This window comes from Neovison vison, chromosome 4 (assembly GCF_020171115.1).
Source record: "Neovison vison isolate M4711 chromosome 4, ASM_NN_V1, whole genome shotgun sequence".
Lineage (NCBI taxonomy): Eukaryota > Metazoa > Chordata > Mammalia > Carnivora > Mustelidae > Neogale > Neogale vison.
The window spans coordinates 2984801-3004622 of NC_058094.1; the positions used below are offsets into that span (position 1 = coordinate 2984801).

The 19822-nt window shown below is 49.2% G+C and overlaps 1 protein-coding gene across 16 annotated transcripts in view; it reads left to right on the top strand.

Annotated features, from left to right (window-relative positions):
- The window catches only part of PTK2 (protein tyrosine kinase 2), a 245677-nt gene that overhangs the window by 101805 nt on the left and 124050 nt on the right, over window positions 1–19822 (top strand). For all 16 annotated transcript variants that reach the window (XM_044244883.1, XM_044244884.1, XM_044244882.1 and 13 more), the window contains 3 exons: window positions 2191–2278; window positions 15357–15436; window positions 17419–17481. In XM_044244883.1, the coding sequence (XP_044100818.1) occupies window positions 2191–2278; window positions 15357–15436; window positions 17419–17481 (231 nt within the window). The remainder of the gene's footprint in view (window positions 1–2190; window positions 2279–15356; window positions 15437–17418; window positions 17482–19822) is intronic.

A 19822-nucleotide genomic window follows, 5' to 3' on the forward strand; every position in this document is an offset into this window, starting at 1 on the left:
TTACTGAGCTTCTTTACCTGTGTCCCGCTTACTGCAGCCCCCGAGAGGCTTGCATTTGCTGTCTGACTTCCACCACCAGTCGTATCTCAGATTTTCAAGGGCTGGCGCTTGGCCTGTTTATTCAGTGGCGTCTCCCCAGCCCCTGGAGCTGTGCCTCGGATGGGGTTGGCACGGGAATCAGTATTCGCGGAGTGACCGCTGATGCCGTCAGTAAGCTGTGGAGCCCGCGTCCACTGTGGGCCAGGGAGTGTGCGCGGGCTTCTGCGCTCACTCACTCACTCATTTCCCGACGAGCTTGGGACCAAGGCACAGAGAGGTGGTGGCAGACCGTGGGTGGGCCACGGAGCCAGAGTCCCAGCCCAGGGCACCCTCCTCCAGAGCCCGTGTTCTTCCTGCTCCTGGCAGGGCCGTAGCGGAGTACGAGGCCGAGGGTCACGGCCTTATCACCATCCCTGTCGGGCCCTGAGTGGTCCTGGAGTGTCCACGGAGCCGTCGTCAGCATGGTCAGGCTGCCGGCTGGTCACAGTGTTGGATCCGGGTCAGTTTCCTTACCCTCAAATGCGGTAACATTCCTAGCAGAAGCCTCCTGTCCTGTTACATCCTGAATGTGCAGCCTCTGCTTGTAGAGCCCCGTCTTCTAGTCCGCTAACGGGCACTTGCTCCGCTTCTGTTCTCTGACGGGGCTGTGGCGTAGAAGTGGCGCCTGCGGGGGACCTGGAACGTGCTGACGGTAATGAACTCTAGCGCGCTCCACAAGGGACCGCCCCACGCGCAGCGTTGGAGTGACTCGTTGACCTCGATCTGAGGAGGAGCAGAAGGGAGGCTCAATGTTGGGCAGTTGCCTATTTTAATGAGGGCAGACACTTCACGGTCTTAGCGGGGTTTGCGTGTGTGTGTACCTTGCATTTTTTCTGCTCTTAACTAACCAAAAGAATCATGTTACTACTTTATTGGCGTGTTTCCCTTGTGAGACTATTAAGTTTTTTTAAACATCAGTAAATAAAACTTTAAGAAAAAACAGATCTTCCTATAACCTTTGGGTAGGCAAATATTTTTACGAACAAAACACTAAAAGAATTTCCCAAAAAGGAAAAGAATAAATAGGGCTGCATAAAAATTATGAGCTTTATTCCTCGACAGATAACATTAAAATAAAAAGATTTTTAAAATAATTTTTACAAGACACCGCCAAAGAGTGAAAGATGCGTCGGAGTGGCGGCAGACAGGAGTCTAGCAATGGCCTCACACCCTGAATGTGTAAGACCGTTGGGGTGGGAGAGGGGGACCCACAGCCCTTTAGAAGAAACAGATGCTTCACAAAAGGAGATTTCCTTTTCAGCAGTCATCAGATGAGGCCGTTGGCGGTCCACCCTACTGCGGCAGGTACTGGTGACTACAAGGAAAGAGACATGCCGGGCGGAGAGATCCAGAACACTGCATGCTGGTGGGACTTTACACTGGTGTGGCTTCTTCAGCTCCCTGACGGGTGGCACCTGCTAATGCAGGGGTGTGTGTGTGTGTGTGTGTGTGTGGTCTTATACTCCCAGTCTGTGCCCGTAAAGGACATGGAGAAGAGAGAGAGAGGGAGCAATCTGGTGAAATTTGTTTCCACCACTCTTGAAGTGTGGCTTCCTGAACAATTAACTAGTTTCTGCTTAGAAGAAGAAAAAAAAAGAGTGTTGGTATCCTCATAATAGCTAAAAAAGCAGGAATAACTCAAAGGGCCCTTAGCAGTGGTGTGATATTTCATGCAATACTGTGAGCTCAGAGCGACTGTCAGCTTCTAGATAGGCTGAGTCTCACAAGCAGGTCAGTGAGTGAACAAAGGCCAGACAGGAAAGGGCATGTTCTGTGTGGTTCCATGCGCATGTCAGCCGTCGGGGGAGGTGTGGGGAGGTGCTGCCCCTGCCCTAGGTGGACAGTGACTGCTAGGACCGGGTGTCTTCTGGGCTTCTTTCTGCTCTGTCCCTTGCAGGATCATTGAGCTCTGCTCTGGACACTGAGGTGCACGTCTTTGTGCTAATAAGTTTGAAAATTGATGGTTAAAAATTACTTGTATTTTAAGTTACTTTTAAGATAATATTTCAGAGTAATTGGTTATGCCATAGTTATAATAATGCTGTAATTGTAGACTGTGAATTGAGAAAATTATTTATTTCTGATTTTTCTATTTTGTGAATTATTTTTTAGATACGAATTGAGAATTCGTTATTTGCCAAAAGGATTTCTAAACCAGTTTACTGAAGACAAGCCAACTCTGAATTTCTTCTACCAACAGGTATACGAGAGCGCTCTAATATACCTTATTCTTTGTGACTTTGAATCCTACTTACTACATGGTTTTATTTTAGAATTTGATTTAAGCTAACATTTGGGAGAATGTGTATTTGTCACAGTATGACATTGAGAGACTTTTAACCAGTAAGAAATTTTGAATTTTTGACCCTGAATTCTTATACGCTTAGGTAGATCTTTAAAGATACTTCTTTTGTGTGGTACAGCGAATCCTAAGGGAGACAAGCCTTGGTCTGTCTTTAACTCAAGTACCATTACCATGCCCGAGTATCCGCAGGCTGGGCCCATGTGGAATTTATTGTCGGAGCCACCGAGAGTCACAGAATCTCGAGAGCAGTTTGCACAATAAAGGCAGAATTGACTTTTTTTTTTGCACTGAGTAACTTCCTTTTTACCCCTTCAAATATTAGTTAGGCAATACACACGTGTGGTGTAAACGAACCAATAGAATTTTACGACCAAGTACACGTCGCTTGTTCGTTTCCATGAAGAGTGACGAAAAACGGGTGTGAGGACCGGCTGACATGTGCGTGCACGTTCTGCAGCCAGAAGCACGTGGTCCTTCCTCGTGTTAATAAAAATATTCATTATGTGTCTGTGGTGGGTCAGGAGTGCAGAGGAAGTAAATGAGATCGTCTGCACCCTAAATTTCTCACCCGGGCGGGGATCTCCTGCGAACAGGACGCGTACTCAGTCCCCCGCTGTCGGGAAGCACAGAGGGCGTGGCCGTGCCGGGAGCTCCTGCTGACCCCGTGGAGGCGCAGAGCCCACGCGCTGTCCTGGGAGTGGTCATGGGAGGGGTCCCCAGCTTCGCAGACGAGGAAGAGTCGTACTTTTGGAAACATGGTGCATCTTAATCTGAGTTAAAAAGTTTGGAGAAGAAAGGGGAGAGGAGCTGAGGCCCCCATCGTGAAAAGGGAAGGCTGTGGGTTTCCTCCCGCAGAGTTAGGGGAGCTATTTAAGGAGTGTAGTCGGTGAACGTCTCGAGGAGAATTTTTGTCATTGGGAAGTCAGACCACACTGATGGCGCCGGCATCCGTCATGGACCGGATGGGTCTTAAGGCGGCTGCGAGCAGGTGAGGGGACTCCAGCCGTGCAGGCAAGAAATGGGGGAGACGGACGGGTGCCTGGAGCACATTCAGCGGTGGATTTGATGGGATTGGGAGACTGATCGGACGCGAAAACGAGGGCGTGGATTGCATCAGTCCAGCTGCCTGATGGCGGGAACAAGAAGACATGGGCTCACTTCAGAAGTAAGGCGGTAGCCGGGTCGGTCGTTTTCTTTCCTGATGTGAGAAACCTGCGGGTCCCTGCTGGGGAGACCCACGCTGTGAGCGCAGGATGCCAGGACGCTGCTCCCAGGTACTGGGCCTGTTTTCTCACCGCATCGGGAGCGGGAAGCGTGAAGGCCGGGGCCCGAAGGGAGCTTGGGGAGGTTGAGCGCGACGCAGAGTTGAATGGGAGGGGGGTTTGCACTTGGCGACACAGAAAGAGGAGAGTCACGTTTTGATGCAGTGGAGATTGTTGGGGGCCCGCTCGTACCGCAGGGGTGACTTCGGTTACGAGCTGCCCTGGGGCGTGCTTCCCCAGCTCGGCGGCGGCGGCGACTGCCGAGCCTCGTGCTGGAGCGAAGCAGGTGGCGGGAGTTAGCTGGTGGGTTTGCCTTGCGCTCTCGCTCTTGTCTCTGATCTTTGTCACTGTTGGCGTAATTTCTTTGAGATGATCCGCCCCGAGGAAATCCATGACTGCTTTAGTGACACAGATCTCTACAGTTCGCAGTCAGGCCTCATTGGCTCGCAGTCCCTCCCTTTTATAACTTGGGGCCGACCTTGCAGCCGACCGTGTTCTTGGTCCTTCCATGCTGCGACCTGCTGTCCTCGTTTTTCCTTCGACGGGACCTTGCTTCTGTCTCCAGCTAAAAGTACCGCATGTGCTGGTGTGGCCCCAGCTTCCCCTTCCTCCGGAGACCTCTCTCACCACGGTCCGTGTTGTTCAGCAGTCGTGAGAGGACCCGAGAGGTGGGAAGCACACATCCCGTCGCGCGCTCACCGTGCGTGTAGCGGCCCAGCTGACCCACCGAGTAAGAAGCGCAGCTGTGTCACCTGTCCCGTGAGTGAGGTGGGGTTGTCCGTCCTTCCCGTGCCCCGCCAGTCTTCCACGTTTGGTCTGTAGCAGCGCCAGGCCCTGGAGCAGTCGGCAGTTACCGTCTGTGAACGTGACACGCGTGTGAGCTCACCTTCTGGGACGGGACATGTCCCTCTCCGTCCCGTGCGCCTCCACCCCACCCTCTGCTTTCTTCGTTCCTGCACTTTCTCTTCCGCAACCTGACCCTTCTTAATCTCTTATAGTTGTTCAGTCATTTGGCACATTTTTAGGAAGTCCCCAAAATACTCTGAAACATTACTCAAAGTATCTTTATCCTAAATAATTGCTGTCATTTTTTGTGTGACTTTACGGTATTCTCCCACGGACCTGTGTTTTAAAAGAAATACAAGAGCCGTTGTGATACCGCCCATTGCCCACATCGAAGGCTGATCCATGCCTGTGTCCCAGGGACAGGAGACAGAGGGAGGTAAAGGTGTGTGCAGAGTCCAGGGGGAGGGACTGTCACCACCAGTGAGTTGGCAGCTGTACTAAGAGCCGTGAGCGCACTCCTACCCTCTGGGTCGCGTGTGGCAGTGTCGGCAGCGGGTGCGGAAGAAGCAGTGGACTGTGGGCAGTTCGATAGTCACACTGATACTTGCCCTTGCAGGGGCGCACGGTAAAGGTAAGACGGACCCGGGCGTGTGTGCGGGTGCTCATCGGAGCAGGGCACTCCCGGAAGGGGAGCTGGAGCCTCGCTCGGTAAGGTCGGTAAGAGGTTCCTTAGATAAGTCGTGCAAGCATCAGATGTGCGCGTCCGTCTTGACTCAAGCGCCACAGCCGTGTCCGCACACGCGGGAGCTGTGACGCCGATGCTGGCCCTTACGCCGCCCTGCATAGAACATGCGTGGTTCTGCTCGTGGGAGAAGACGCGCGTACTGTTGTTTCTACCCTGACCTAACAGTCGTGCAAGGAGCATGGTGTTTGCGTTGCTGCTTTGACAAGGACCTATGTGTTTACTCAGCTCCTTGTGTGAAGCTCTCAATGCAGAAGCTGTCCTGTTGCACACGTGGGCATTCCGGCGCTGTCACAGGTGACCCGTGTGCTCACTTGTGTAGGCAGGACCCAGATTGGGACAGGCCTAATGCCACCGTTGGAACTCAGCTAGGAGTTCAGAGCTTTCCCCTGTTTAAACACGTGCACTTGTGCACATGCACGTGCATTCACACACACACACACACACACACACAGCATAAATAAAACTGTGGCCCTTCAGCGGCTGTTTGTAGCCAAGGTCTACTTAATTGTGAATGGAACTGAAGTATTTTGTAAGAACTTTTTTTCTCTTCTTTTCCCCTTTTTTAAAAAATTAACATATAATGTATTATTTGTCCCAGGGGTACAGGTCATGACTCATCAGACTTACACACTTCACAGCAATCCACAGCATATACCCTCCCCAGTGTCCATCCCCAGCCACCCTGTCCCTACTCTGCACCCCCCAGCAGCCCTCCGTTTGTTTCCTGAGATTAAGAGTCTCTTACGGTTTGTCTCCCTCCCGATCCCATCTTGTTTCATTTTTTCCCTCCCTACTCCCCACGACCCCCCGCCCTGCCTCTCAACTTCCTCATACCAGGGAGATCCTATGATAATTGTCTTTCTCTGACTGACTTATTTCGCTCACCATGATACCCTCTAGTTCCATCCACGTTGCAAATGGCAAGATTTCATTCCTTTTGATAGCTGCGTAGTATTCCATTATGTATGTTCTTTATCCATTCATCTCTTGGTGGACATCTAGGTTCTTTCCATAGTTTGGCTCTTCTGGACATTGCTGCTATAAACATTCGGGTGCACGTGCCCGTTCAGATCACTACATTTATATCTTTAGGGTAAATACAGTAGTGCGATTGCTGGGTCATAGCTCTATTTTCAACTTCTTGAGGAACCTCCATGCTGTTTTCCAGAATGGCTGTACCAGCTTGCATTCGTATTTTGTAAGAACTTGAGTGTGGAAATTTTCACTGAGTTCAGGGATAAGTTACCTAATAGAAGCCTCAGAGTTAAATAATTCTATAATTCTATAATTCACCCGTTCTATAATTTTTAAAATCTTTTTTCTATTGACGAAAATATGTAAGGTGTATACATATATGTGTACGTATATTTCCACTGATTCCAGGCTAAATGGATCCATTTTTAGGGGGCCCAGAATTTGATAACCTTGATTCTTTTTAATTATTTAGTTTGGTAGCACCCAATATGTGTATGCTTTTGTGAGGTGTGATAGTACTAGCGTGAGTGCTCGTGATGCTACAGCCCAGATGAAGAGAACACACCTGTTGTCTCCTGGTCCCTGTCCCTGTCACGCCCCCTGCCCCCTGCCCCCACACTTTTCACTCCATGCACTCAGCCGTGGTCCTATGTGTCCGTCATCCCCTGCTTACTTCCCCTTGCAAGTTGGTCACATTTTACAGTGCGCGCGTGTTTGGTTCTGGCCTAGAGTACGAGCTGCCCAAGACCCCCGAGCCCTCTGCATTCCCTCAGCGGCCTGACTCACGTTTGCATGTTGTTTTGTATGTCCCCCAGCTCATAGAAGCATTCCAGAAGATTAAAAAAAGTTTGATTCTGCACTTTTAGTTGTTTTCAGTGAGCAGTCTCGTCAGGACATTTGGTCCACTGTATTGGTAGAAATGGAAGTTATCATAAGGCTATTTAAACATGGATCCCGTGTGGTTCATTTCTAGAATAATTTTGAACTGTGGTTAGAGTCTGTGGTTCATTTGATGCTAGTCCAGATTTGTTTAGACCTGTTTCAGCACCTCCCACCTGCTGAGGTTGTTTCAAGGTTCTGGTTTTGCTGGAGGAGAACGTGTCTTCTGTGAGTGTTGGGCACAGAGGGTGACGAACACCCGTGAATTCGAGATTGTTGGCAGTGTTCAGGCCTCTCGTGTGGCTGGGATTCGTTTTTTCCTGCTTCTGGGTACAGGTCAGGCCAGGGAGCGTTCTCTCTCGGAGCTTCGATGTTCATTATTGCTGTTGAGAAATTGGCTGTCATCCTGTCTTTGAAGGTGATCTGTCCTTCCTCTCTGGCCAGCTTGAAGACCTTTCCTTTGTCCTTCGTGTTCTGCAGTTTTGTTACAAATCAGGTGTGGATCTCCACTCATTTCTTCCTGCTTGGTCTGTGATGTGCTCCCTACCTGGGGGCTCATCTCTTTTCATCAGTTCTGGAAATGTCTTATGATTTTGACTCGGACCTCGCCTTTTCTCCCTTCTTCATGACTTGGCCTGAGACCTCTGCGCGGGTCCACGTTAGGACCTCTCCGGCTGCCCTCCCTGTGCATCCACTTCCTTCTCCTGTCTTGGCGCTTTGTCCCCCTGGGATCTACAGTTCAGGTAAACCCCATCACATCCTCACCAACTCTCCTCAGCTGCGACCAGCTTGGATGGGTAATGCATTTGTTGAGTTTTTATCTAGCATGTTTTAAAGTTGTGTGTCCCTTCCCCCTTTAAGAAAATCCACTAGGCCATCATTTATGGCTCTTACTGTTTTCTGATTTTTCTGCCTTTTATTTCTGTACCATTTCTTATAGAGGTAATGTCTCTTCTGAATTATAACATCCGAAGTTCTTGGACCTGACGTCTGTTGGTGCTGGCTTACACTCTTAGTGATGCGTTTCCCTGTGTGTTTGTTATGAGCTGTTCTTTTGTTGAATTTCACATATGGGAATCTTTAGGTCTAGCTGGGCAACTGGTAAGCACTCCTGAGTGTTACCTGTTTTGTGATCTCTGTTTTAGAAGAACATATATTTTTTATTATTTTGGTTCTTTTATCAGGGTAGAAATAAAAGAATTATGTTTAGATTGCCTCTACCACCATTCTGATCCTGTGAAACAGAGAGCACTTACAATAAACTACCTTCATTTTATTATCTTACAATTTCATTGGTGCCCACTATTCGTCTTGTCCATGGTTCTGGATGGTGTCCTGCAGAAAGCAGTGTGCCAGTGGGTGTGTTGAGGGTTGGGTTACTGGTTGGAGATTATCCTGTGGATGCAGTTTCATTTAAAGATGTCCCAGTGTGAGATACTGCAAATGATTCACCAAGTGTTTTTGACCCATTTTAGAATATTCTGAAAGATATTAATCAGCACACTCTAAAAATAAACTGGAACCTTATTATAACCCAATTCACTGTAGAGCAAAAGTTATAAAACTAAGTTTTGACGCTAAAGCTAATGGCTCATTTTAAAACAAGGATGGTATGTCTAACCCCAAAATCAAACTTTTCCTTTGCTATATAACATTTTATTCCTTGTTATCTCTCTGAAATCTCATTTCACAAAGAATTGCATTTGATTGGCAACCTTCTGCAAATAATGGTGGCCGTTATGAGAAGAGCGAGGCCCATGTTTGGTCAAGAAGTTGTCATATGAACTTAATTTGTATCAATGTAGAACTTCTATACAAATCATTTGGCACTTGAAATTTTCAGCTCTTGGGATGCGTGGGTCAGACATGGAGTTCCCATTGTTTTCCCCTACAAATATTTTAAGATTAAAATGAGTACAGTTGACCCTTAAGCAATGTCAGGGGGGACGGGTGCTGACCCCCTGCATAGTCATAAATCCATGTATGACTTTTGATCGCCCCTCCCAGGACTTAACTACTAATAGCCTAGCCTTGTAGTAATAATGTAGTCAGTTAACACATATTTTATATGGTGTATGTGTTATATACAATATTCTTACAGTAAAGTAAGCTAGAGATAAAAAAAATGTCATTAAGGAAGTCATAGGGAAGAGAAGATACATTTACAGGACTGTACTGTGTTTATAAAAAAAAACAAATCCATGCATAAAGGGGACCCCCACAGTTCAAACACGTGCTCCTGTGTTACCTGCATATTCCATCCGTCCTGTCCTGGACATATTACCTGTAGCATAATTATGACTTACTTGACAAAAGGAGTTCTGGTAGGAAGTTGAAAGGAGATAGCAAGGTGGGAGCTGTCCCTCACCCTGAGGAGTAGAATCTGGAAGTGCCTGGGAGAATACTGAGGTACCAGGATATGTGGTTTCCTGTTCCTGTGATTTTTATTTGAATTTTTTATCTTTACAAGTTTTTATTCAGATATTTGTATGATCAGAAATTGATATCCTTATCTGTATTTTCTTGGCTATAAAGCATTCTATCAGTTAAAACATTTTGAAATGGCAGCTCCATGTGGGAGATTTGTTAAATTTTTTATTCTTTTAATACCTGACTTTTTTTTAACATTTTAATTTAATTTTATTTTTTCAGTGTTTCAAGATTCATTGTTTATGCACCACACCTGGTACTCCTTGTAATACATGCCCTCCTTAATATCCACTACCAGGCTTACCCATCCCCCCCACCCCCACTCCAAAACCTTCAGTTTGTTTCTCAGAATCCACAGTATCTCATGCTTTCTCTCCCCCTCCATTTTCCCCCAATTCACTTTTCCTTTCCTTCTCCTAATGTCCTCCGTATTATTCCTTATTCTCCATAAGTAAGTGAAACCATATGATAATTGACTCTCCCTGCTTGACTTACTTCACTAAGCGTAATATCCTCCAGTCCCGTCCATGTTGATACAAAAATTGGATATTCATCCTTCCTGATGGCTGTGTAATATTCCATTGTGTATATGGACCACATCTTCTTTATCCATTCGTCCGCTGAAGGGCATCTTGGTTCTCTCCACAGTTTGGTGCCTGTGGCCATTGCTGCTATGAACATTGGGGTACAGATGGCCCTTCTTTTCACTACATCTGTATCTTTGGGGTAAATACCCAGTAGTGTAATTGCAGGGCCATAGGGAAGCTCTATTTTTAATTTCTTAAGGAATCTCCACACTGTTCTCCAAAGTGGCCGCACCAACTTGCATTCCCACCAACAGTGGAAGAGGGTTCCCCTTTCTCCACATCCTCTCCAATACACATTGTTTCCTGTCTTGCTAATTTTGGCCATTCTAACTGGTATAAGGTGGTATCTCAATGTGGTTTTGATTTGGATCTCCCTCATGGCTAATGATGATGGACATTTTTTCATGTGTCTGTTAGCCATTTGTATGTCTTCTTTGGAGAAGTGTCTGTTCATGTCTTCTGCCCATTTTTTGACATGATTATCTGTTTTGTGTGTGTTGAGTTTGAGGAGTTCTTTATAGATCTTGGATATCAGCCCTTTGTCTGTAGTGTCATTTGTGAATATCTTCTCCCATTCCGTGGGTTGCCTCTTTGTTTTGTTGACTGTTTCCTTTGCTGTGCAGAAGCAGTTGAGCTTGAGGAAGTCCTAAAAGTTCATTTTTGCTTTTGTTTCCTTTGCCTTTGGAGACAGGTCTTGAAAGAAGTTGCTGTGGCCGATGTCGAAAAGGTTACTGCCTATGTTCTCCTCTAGGATTCTGATGGATTCCTGCCTCATGTTGAGGTCTTTTTTCCATTTCGAGTTTATCTTAGTGTATGGTGTAAGAGAATGGTCACGTTTCATTCTTCTATACATAGCTGTCCAATTTTTCCAGCACCATTTATTGAAGAGACTGTCTTTTTTCCACAGGGTATTTTCTCCTGCTGTGTTGAAGATCTATTTGACCATAGAGTTGCAGGTCCGTATCTGGACTCTCTACTCTGTTCTGTTGGTCTATGTGTCTGTTTTCATGCCAGTACCATGCTGTCTTGAATCCTGACATTTTCAGTGTGGGAATTGTCAGTTGTCATTTTAACCCCCAAAAGGTAAAATACATATGGGTCCAAGTCTGACTTATTCGAAGGTACTTATTTGATAGATTGAGTAATGGACCTTTCTTCTTCTTTTGTCACTTCTGTATACTTCAAGAAGTACTCATGGTATTTAGGATGTAGGTAAACCTTGCACACTTGCTCTGTTCGACACATTTCTTGGTCATCCCTCTGTATGAAAGACTTTAGAAACGGGAAGGCATTATACATTTGCCTTCAGCCCACCTCATGGACTTGGACAGACTCTCACACTGGTAGGATCACTCTGGGCGTGGGACCCCCAGAACCACCCTTAAAGCTTAGTCACTCACTAGGAGGATTTACAGAACTTGGGTTGTTTGATTCTCTCGCAGAGTAAGAAGAAAAAACCTCATGAATATAAACAGTTCTTGCCACAGAAGGACGTCCAAACACACCGTGTTTCTCGAAGTAGGGAATTGACATCAACATGGATGCAGATTAATTTGAAAAACCAAACACGGGACTCCTGGCGGCTCAGATGGTCAGCGTGGACTCTTGGTTTCGGCGTGGGGCGTGATCTCAGGGTTGTGAGGTGGCCCCACGTTGGGCTGTGTGCTCAGCGTGGAGTCTGCCAGGGTTCTCTCTCCCCCGCAGCCCTCCCCTGCTTGCACACTCGCTCTCTCTGAAACAAATAAGTAAAAATCATTCACAGCAAACCGAACGCCAGCTCTTGGGGGTCTCCTCTTAGAAGATGTGTGCTCCCGTGCCGCACTTGGGGACAGTGCACAGTAGCTGTCTGTGGCATAAAGAGAGACTGCGACATGATGTCAGGTGAAGCAGGCGGTGTGTGGGAAGTCATTTCGTGAGCCCCTGCGGGCGGCGGGGAGCGGGATGTGCTCCCCACCCACCCTGCGTCATCTTCCCACAGAGGAAGATTGTGGTCTTTGCTGTGGGAGAGTTTGCAGGAGATACGGCCACACGCCGTCGGGTCGGCCAACTGGTGCTTGAGTCCTCACTCTTACGACACTCGCTGTGTGACCGTGGGTGACCTGACTTCCCTGATCTTTCTGTGTAAAATGGGATGACTAACCCCTGCCTTGAAGACTTGTTGTAAAGATTGCAAACGACATCTGTGACAGCGCGGGGCCTCGGCCCTGGCAGGCGCTCCTTCAATAACAGGCAGCCCTTCTGCTGTCGCCCTCATTCTCTCTAGGCTTGTTCTAAGCCTTTTTCTTTTTTAAAGAGTTTATTTATTTATTTGACAGACAGAGGTCACAAGTAGGCAGAGCAGTAGGCAGAGAGAGAGGGGGAAGCAGGCTCCTGGTTGAGCAGAGAGCCCGACGCAAGACTTGATCCCAGGACCCTGGGACCAAGACCCGAGCCGAAGGCAGAGGCCTTAACCCACTGAGACACCCAGGCGCCCCTTGTTCTAAGCCTTTAAGTTGGGGGCGGCGGTGCTGTCCTCTCACGGTGGTGCTGCAGACTCCAGGACACGTCCCATACACGTAGGTCTGCCGGCCAGGGAGCGCGGTGTGCTTACTTGAAGCAGTTTTATCCACATATACTTAAATGCTCAATAAATCGCATTTATTTCACAGATGAAAGGCAGTGAGTTCCTCTGGAAGGCAGTAGGAGATGAGAGGCAGTCAGAAATGTCTTATCAGAGAAATGAACATGGAGTGTAGTTGAACTCCGAGTCCTAAAGAAAGGTGCCTGAGCACAGCTTCGGTCTGTGAACGTGCGGGGTGGTTTCGGAGAGCGCCATCTGTGGATGGGGCTCGCCGTCTGTGCTCCTGCAGACATAGGCTGCCCAGGGCCTGGGGTAGGGATGCGGGGAGCCAAGGGTCTGTTGGGCGGCTTTGTGTGGGGTCAGTCCACTCTACAGGGCGCGCAGATCACTTCAGGCCGTGGGGACACGGCACCGTGCGCCGAGAGACGTGCACTGTTGACCCGGGAGAACAGCGCTAGAGCTTTCAGGTCATGTCCATGATGGGGTTTTCTACAGGAATTAGGTCGTCATTTCCTCTCTGTGCATTTTTGCAACAAATGTGCATTCGGTTTTGATGAATGAAATAAAGTATGTGATTACGTTTTCCTACCTGTGAAATGTGCTTAAAAATTGTAATTACTCTTTAAGATAATTTTGTAGTGATGAATTTTACTCAGCAGGTAATTGATATTCTGCTGTGGTTTCTTTGAAGTCCTAACTGAACGGTGAGCTACGATCGACTGTTCAGTCAGAGCAACCGTGCTGTCCCCAACTCACGGAAACAATGTCTTCTTGTACCTCTTGTGCCTCTATTTTTGTGTGCGGTAATAAACCTACTTAGGATGCAAAAGCTTAGCTTTGAAGTTTCTATCTATTTTTTGCTATATAGGAGAAAGGGCCAGTTGAAGTATAAACAAAATGATTCTAGGATTAAAGCTTTTTACTTAATTTAGTGGATTGAGTAAATCAGATCCACTGAGTCAGTCGTAAATACCTAATATGTGTAAACGGTAGAAGTTACTGTTGCTTACGGATGTGGAAAGTGATATTTGCAGAGATACCCAGACCCCAATTTGAAGACTTTATCCGTTCATTCATTTGCCCACTCATTCTGTTAACCAGTGTTATTAACGGCCTAGGTCTAGGTGCTAATGCAGAGAAAATAAGGCCAAGGTTTTGAGAGGAAATGTTGAGATCAGAAAGAGCGTGGGGTTGCCCATGGCCAGGTGACTGGTCGTCACTCCTCCCCAAGACCAAGGAGTGAGTCGGCAAGTACCGTGCGCGTTGGGTGCTGGACTCCTGGTGCGCTGGAGAGGCCGTTCCCTTCCGAAGGCTGCCCCGCTCACCGTGGGGAGAGGGCGGTGAGTGCGCGGGAGGAAGTGCGGGTCAGTGGGTTGGCAACTTCCCGGGCCGGCGCTGCCGAGCGGCCGCGGGCGGTCCGGCCTGAGCAGAGCTGGTCCTACACTCGGGTGCTTCTAGTCGCCCAGCAGGCAGCGCGGCGAGGGAGGTGGCCGGCTTGTTTCGGCCGGCGCTGCTTTTGTCAGCAGTTAAAATCAAGGGCTAACGAGAGACTGGGAGGTCGGGGGTCTTTGTGGGGGATCACGATGATGACATACGTGGTGTAAGGCCGACGGCGTTTATCGGGGCTTACAAGTCTTTTGAGCACGTGAGCTGACGGCTCGGAGGTAGTCGCTGAAGAGCAGGGTCTTTGGAATTTTGTTCTAGGGCAGAGGTTATCACGCCTTTTCTGTGAAGGGCCCGAGAGTAAATGCTTCAGATTTGAGCACTAAGAGAAAGATGAAGGGTGTTTGAAGTACTTCCCTAATACAGGACAAGACAGGTTTGCATGAAACGTTGTATTGCCGAAACTGTACTACAGGAATGGAGCTGCTCTTCGTGGCCCGTGCTGCTGTGGGGATAACGGCCCCTCGGGAGCGGCCACACGTCCCCAACTGGGGCTCAGAGTGGCGCCCCTGTGGCCAGGTCCTGTTGCTCCCTTAATGCTGCTTGAGAAGGAGGTCTGCTGTGTCTCGTCTCGGGAAGTGCATTCTCTGTCACATGCCCTCAGGTCAGCCGGCGGTGCGCCACTCACCGTCACCCAGCACAGCCGTTGCTCAGAAGGTGCTTGTGGGCTTCTTCTGGATTCTTCTCTTTTTTCCGATTCAAATTCAATTGAATTAACATAAAGGGTCTTACTAGTTTCAGAGGTAGAATTGAGTGAGCCATCAGTCGCTTGTAACACCGGTCGGTGCCCGTTCCAAGAGTCTCCTTGTTATATGGGATTTTACACGTGTCGTGACCTTGCAGATGACTCACATACGGGGTGGTCAGGTGGGACGTGTTAGTTGCAGAGTTAAACGGGTTTGGAAATCTGTAAATTTTCTTTGCCCTTGCCATGGGGGTCCAAAGAATGCTGGGGGGACTGTAGTTTGAGTTGAGGAAAGACACCCACTGCGGATTTGCTTGGAACTGGAGATCTTCCTGCTTTCCCTTGTGACAGCGTGGGGCGCAGTGTCTAAAGCTGCTTGCGATTCCGGTGACGTTGTTGCTTCTTGAAGTTTAGGTGCTCTTGGACTAGATGCGTTCCCAATAAGTCCATTTTATTTCCGTAGCTGTTTTTGGTGTTACTCATTTTTATATCCAACGTCTAGTACGATTATTGGCCCAGTGTCTGGTGCATGTGAGCGTCACCCTGGAAGCAGTCGTGGAACGAGCGAGTCTGCCGCATGCCCTGCTCACGCAGCACTGTCTCCCCGTTCTTCTGTTGCAGGTCAAGAGCGACTACATGTCAGAGGTGGCTGACCGCGTGGACCAGGACATTGCTCTGAAGCTGGGCTGTCTGGAAATCCGGTAAGGTGCCAACTGGGCGTTGAGGGCTTTGCTGCTCTGAGGCGTTCTTTTGTTTGGGAAATTACCCAAGTATTTTCCTTTTCCTCATAAAGATTATTCATAAAATACTGAATAAAATTTGAGTAAAAATTGGGGATTTTAAATTGTTGTCAGTGTAACTTTTAGAAATCTTAGGATCTTTTAAAATGATATTTCATTGCATTTAGAGCTGGAATGATTGATGAGCGTGCACATGTGTGAGCAGGTCTGAAAGCTCTCCTCTCTAGTCTCCTGGGGGTCATGGAAGCGACCTGTGTCACTGGGGTCCCAGGTGCTAGCCACACGCCACAGGTGGGGACCGAGGAGTTAAACGCGCTCGCGCACACCGTTTAAATGGAAGCGTAAATAGCCACACACAGCTAGTGGCTGCCGTGTTGCAGAGTTATGGGAAATGGAAATCTGAGAATATCGTTCTTAATTCTGATAATATTTGTCACCATGTGTCATATGTTATCTTCTATGCTAGCATTTTAATTTTGAATAGAAGAGTATTTTACCTTTTTCAGGTGTGATTTCAATTAAAATTTCTAGTTTAAGAGGAGTTGGTTAAGCTAGCCACAGTTTGATTATGTATGCTCGGAACAGTTAGAATTTCCCCCCAAGGTCACTGTTTTTTATACTGCACGAGGCTGTTACATACCCGTCCCTACAAGAACCCGAGGGCAGTTAGGGTGTCATTCTCAACTCATTAAAATTCATGTTCAGCCTTAATTCTGTTTCCCGGTAACAGAAGTCATCCCTCACTGGTCTCTTCTGTACCTGTCCTGCCCCTGAGCCCTCACAGCTCTAGGCAGAAAGCGTCCTTGGCCGCCCCTTTCTGCCTCCAGACAGTGCTGCACGGGGTTATCTGGAGATGGGGTCAGAAAGCACGAGGTGTTGGGCGAGATGCACTGGGACCACCCTGGGTTCTCGGAACCTTTCCTGCTCGTTCCCACACGGGCCTCCCGTGCTGTGTGTATCCCTCGCTCTGTCCCATGCAGTGTCCCTGACTTCACCGTGAAGTGAAGGGCTGCAGGAGAAGCCTGACGGTGCAGCCTCCCGCTGCAGGCCCCTCCTTCACCCCCCGGTCCCCGCATGGGGGGAAAGTAAGAAAACCAAACTGAGGGACCCATCGGGGGCCCTCTGTAGTTTTTCATCTAAATCTACTACTTGCATTTTGAGTAGACCGAAGAAAAAGCCAAACAAATTTAAGAAGCAAAGCCACTATTTATAGTATTAGAAACAGGTTTGAAACGGAGTCTCGTCCTCCTGTTACGTGACTTGAGACGACATGTCCTACCTGTGTGTCCCAAAGCAGCTCCAGCCGGAGGCGTCCTTCTGCCACTTCCGTGTGTGTGCAGAGAGAATCCGGCACACGCGCGGCAGGCTCTGTAGAGAGAGGAGCTGGCTCCCGCGGGGCCCGACTTGGCTTGACTGGGTAGTGTGGAGTGCGGGGGAAGGCTAGGCGACGTACGGTCAGAGTGGTGGACGGCGCTGCCCGGGCCGGAGCCTGCCTCCTCCCTGCACAGCCTGCCCTAATGATTCTGTCACACGTCCGTGCACTTGCCCTTGGTGGCAGGTGGCCCTGCAGGAGTCCGTGTACTTGCTGCTCGCCGGGAGGAGGCTGGTGCTCCCACAGCTGACTGCTCCTGCAGGCCCTCGCCGAGAGACGAGCACAGTGGCCGGCAGTGGGGGCTAAGCTCCTTACACCTGGAGTCTTTGTCTCGTCCTCACAGAGAGCCACGCCTGATTCACACTCACGGAGAAAGCAAGCTCGTCCAGTAGGACGGAGCCTGTGCGCGCTGCTCTCTGCCTCCCAGGGGCTTGGGAGCAGCCGCTGGGGTCGGATTCGTGTGCATCACAGCACAGCAGGGTGTCTGTGACCGAGCCGCAGCGCCGTTTCCGCTGAGCAGTGCGGACGCCCCTCACACGTGTGTGTCAATGTGTGTCTTCCCTGGTTTTAGGCGCTCGTACTGGGAGATGCGAGGCAACGCGCTGGAGAAGAAGTCCAACTACGAAGTGTTGGAGTAAGTACCCCCCGCCCCAGCCGCACCGCGTGCCCAGCAATAGGCCAGCCTTCAGGCCGTGGGTGTTAGTTTGCCTGAAGTTAAATCCCAAACCCAAAACGCTGCCATTTCTAGAACAGTCGCATCTGGAAGAAGGAAAGTTTTTATAAGCAAAGAATTCCAACGACAGTAACTGCGCGTGCAGACGTTTTCCCTTGTTGGCGAGCGCCTTCGGGCTGATGGTGTGGCGTCAGCATGGACTGCCGTCTCCAGCTTTAGTCGTGTTGGGAGGAGGTCTCTCTTCCAGTTCGCTTCGGATGCAGAACTGCTGAGTCCGTTCCTCCTCACATTCCCCGTTGACGTTGCTGTAGGGTTTTCACGGGTGGAAATAAGTGAATCACTTGTTGCTTATGGAATAGGATGTTGAGAAAAACAAAATTTTCGGATCATGGAATTGGTTTGTGTATTAGAGTTTGCCATCAGGTTGTCTTATCAGCGCATGTCAGTGTGCTGGAGCTTATGTCTGGGGAGGCGGGAGTTCCGTACTGCATCGTTTCGATGATTCATGCAGCAAAAGAGAGTTGATCTTTAAGTCCCGGCAAAGGTCCGCTGTAGTCTCCTTAGGAATAGTGGCACATCTGGCCAACACTTACCTCTTCTGGCTGTACTATTACTGAACTCCTGGTGGTGTTTGGGAGGTGTAAAGTAAACGGGAAATAAAGTAAAAGGTCCCCATCACCACTCTGCTGTGGGAGCAGCTTTGGCTGCAGATTGCACCAGAGTCACATTCCGTGGAACGAGTCCTGTCCTTCAGAGGATGGTGTCAAAGTCGGGAAGCCACGAACCTCCGAGACAGAAACCGCCAGCACTCACTGGGGCATAGATTCTCTTCACGACTGTCGCATTGGTCACCTGCCAGACTCGGTGCTCGGACGCACGTCACCGGCATGGAGGAGATCGTTGAAGATCTTATCTCGGGTGACGCTGGGCTTATCCTCAGTTCAAATGGAGGCTCAGGATAACAGGAGTTTTACCTGTTTGGTTATTTGGTCAATTATCTGTTCCATTGTCCATTGGTTTCTTGACTCATTAATTCACTTAACGGATGTTACTGAGCGTGTGCCGAGCCACTGGCAGCCAAGTGCTGGGCATTCAAAAGTTAATAATCCAAAACGCTCACCCTCAGGAAGCTTCCAGCGAGCAGGGAGACTCAGCTGGGTGAGCAGGGCTGTTAGAACAGTGTGCCCAGGGGCTGAAGTAGAGGAGCTTGGGGGTGGGGGGCTGTCGGGAGCATGGTCCTTGATGTCCGAGGTGATTTCACGGGGGGATAAGGTCTCCCCAAGTCTCGAAGAAAGCATGTGGGCAGGTGGGGGGAGCTGCCGGGGAAGAGGGATGAGACTTTGAAGGCACAGAGACACGGAAGTTCAGGTAGCAGCTTGCAAACTGTCCATGCATTGTGAAGGCCATGTCAGCAACAGCCCACTGCTCTCCAGGAGCCTCTGGTCCTTGGCCGTGGCTGACACCTGGGCCATCCGCAACAGGACAGTGGTGTGAGGAGCTGGGGGCTGTGGGCCGGCTGGCTGCTGAGACTTGGGTTCTGTCCTGGGCCACCAGGGATTCCGCTCACAGGAAGAGTTTCTGTTGGACAGGGAGCCGGAGAAGTTGTTGGAGCCTGTTGATTTTCAGTTCTGAGGGAACGTGCATGTTTTTGCAATGAAGAGGAAGGAGAAATGTGGATTTATTTTATGTTTTAAAATCTCTTATACCAGTAGCATTAAAATCTTCCCTGGTCCCCCATGCCTGGTTTCTAATGTCGTTCATCAGTGAAAGGAACCAGGGCTCCTTTGAAAAATGCCTGATGCTGGGCATGGGCGGGAAAGGGGTACAGGACGGGCCTGTGCATCTTGGTGCCAGAAGGGAGGAAGTGCTCGGTCAGTGTGGGGCGAGAGCACCTGAAGTGCCTAAAGCTGGAATCATTTGAGTTACAAAGTGAGCGAGTAGTTTTAGATTAGAACCCGGAGCGTAGAGCAGATACCCGGAGGCCCTCCTCGTACACATGAGCGAACACGTGAGAAGTGACAGACCTCCCCTACAGAAGAATTCGAAGTAATTTATGTAGCTGTGACCATGAAGGGGGCAGAGCTTAAAATCCCACCTTAAAGGATGGGCTGTACTTGGAGACCTGTACAGGACGGTGTTGGGGGAGGGAGTCAGCGGGCAGTGAAGAAACCCGGATGACACCACCCGAGCTAGACGAGCAAGGTCGGCCTCAGCAGTGACAGGCCACACCCAGGCCAGGTGCCCTGGCTGGGGTCAGTGGAGAAGGCCACTTCACCTCTGGTGGCTTCCTCTCCTGTACCCG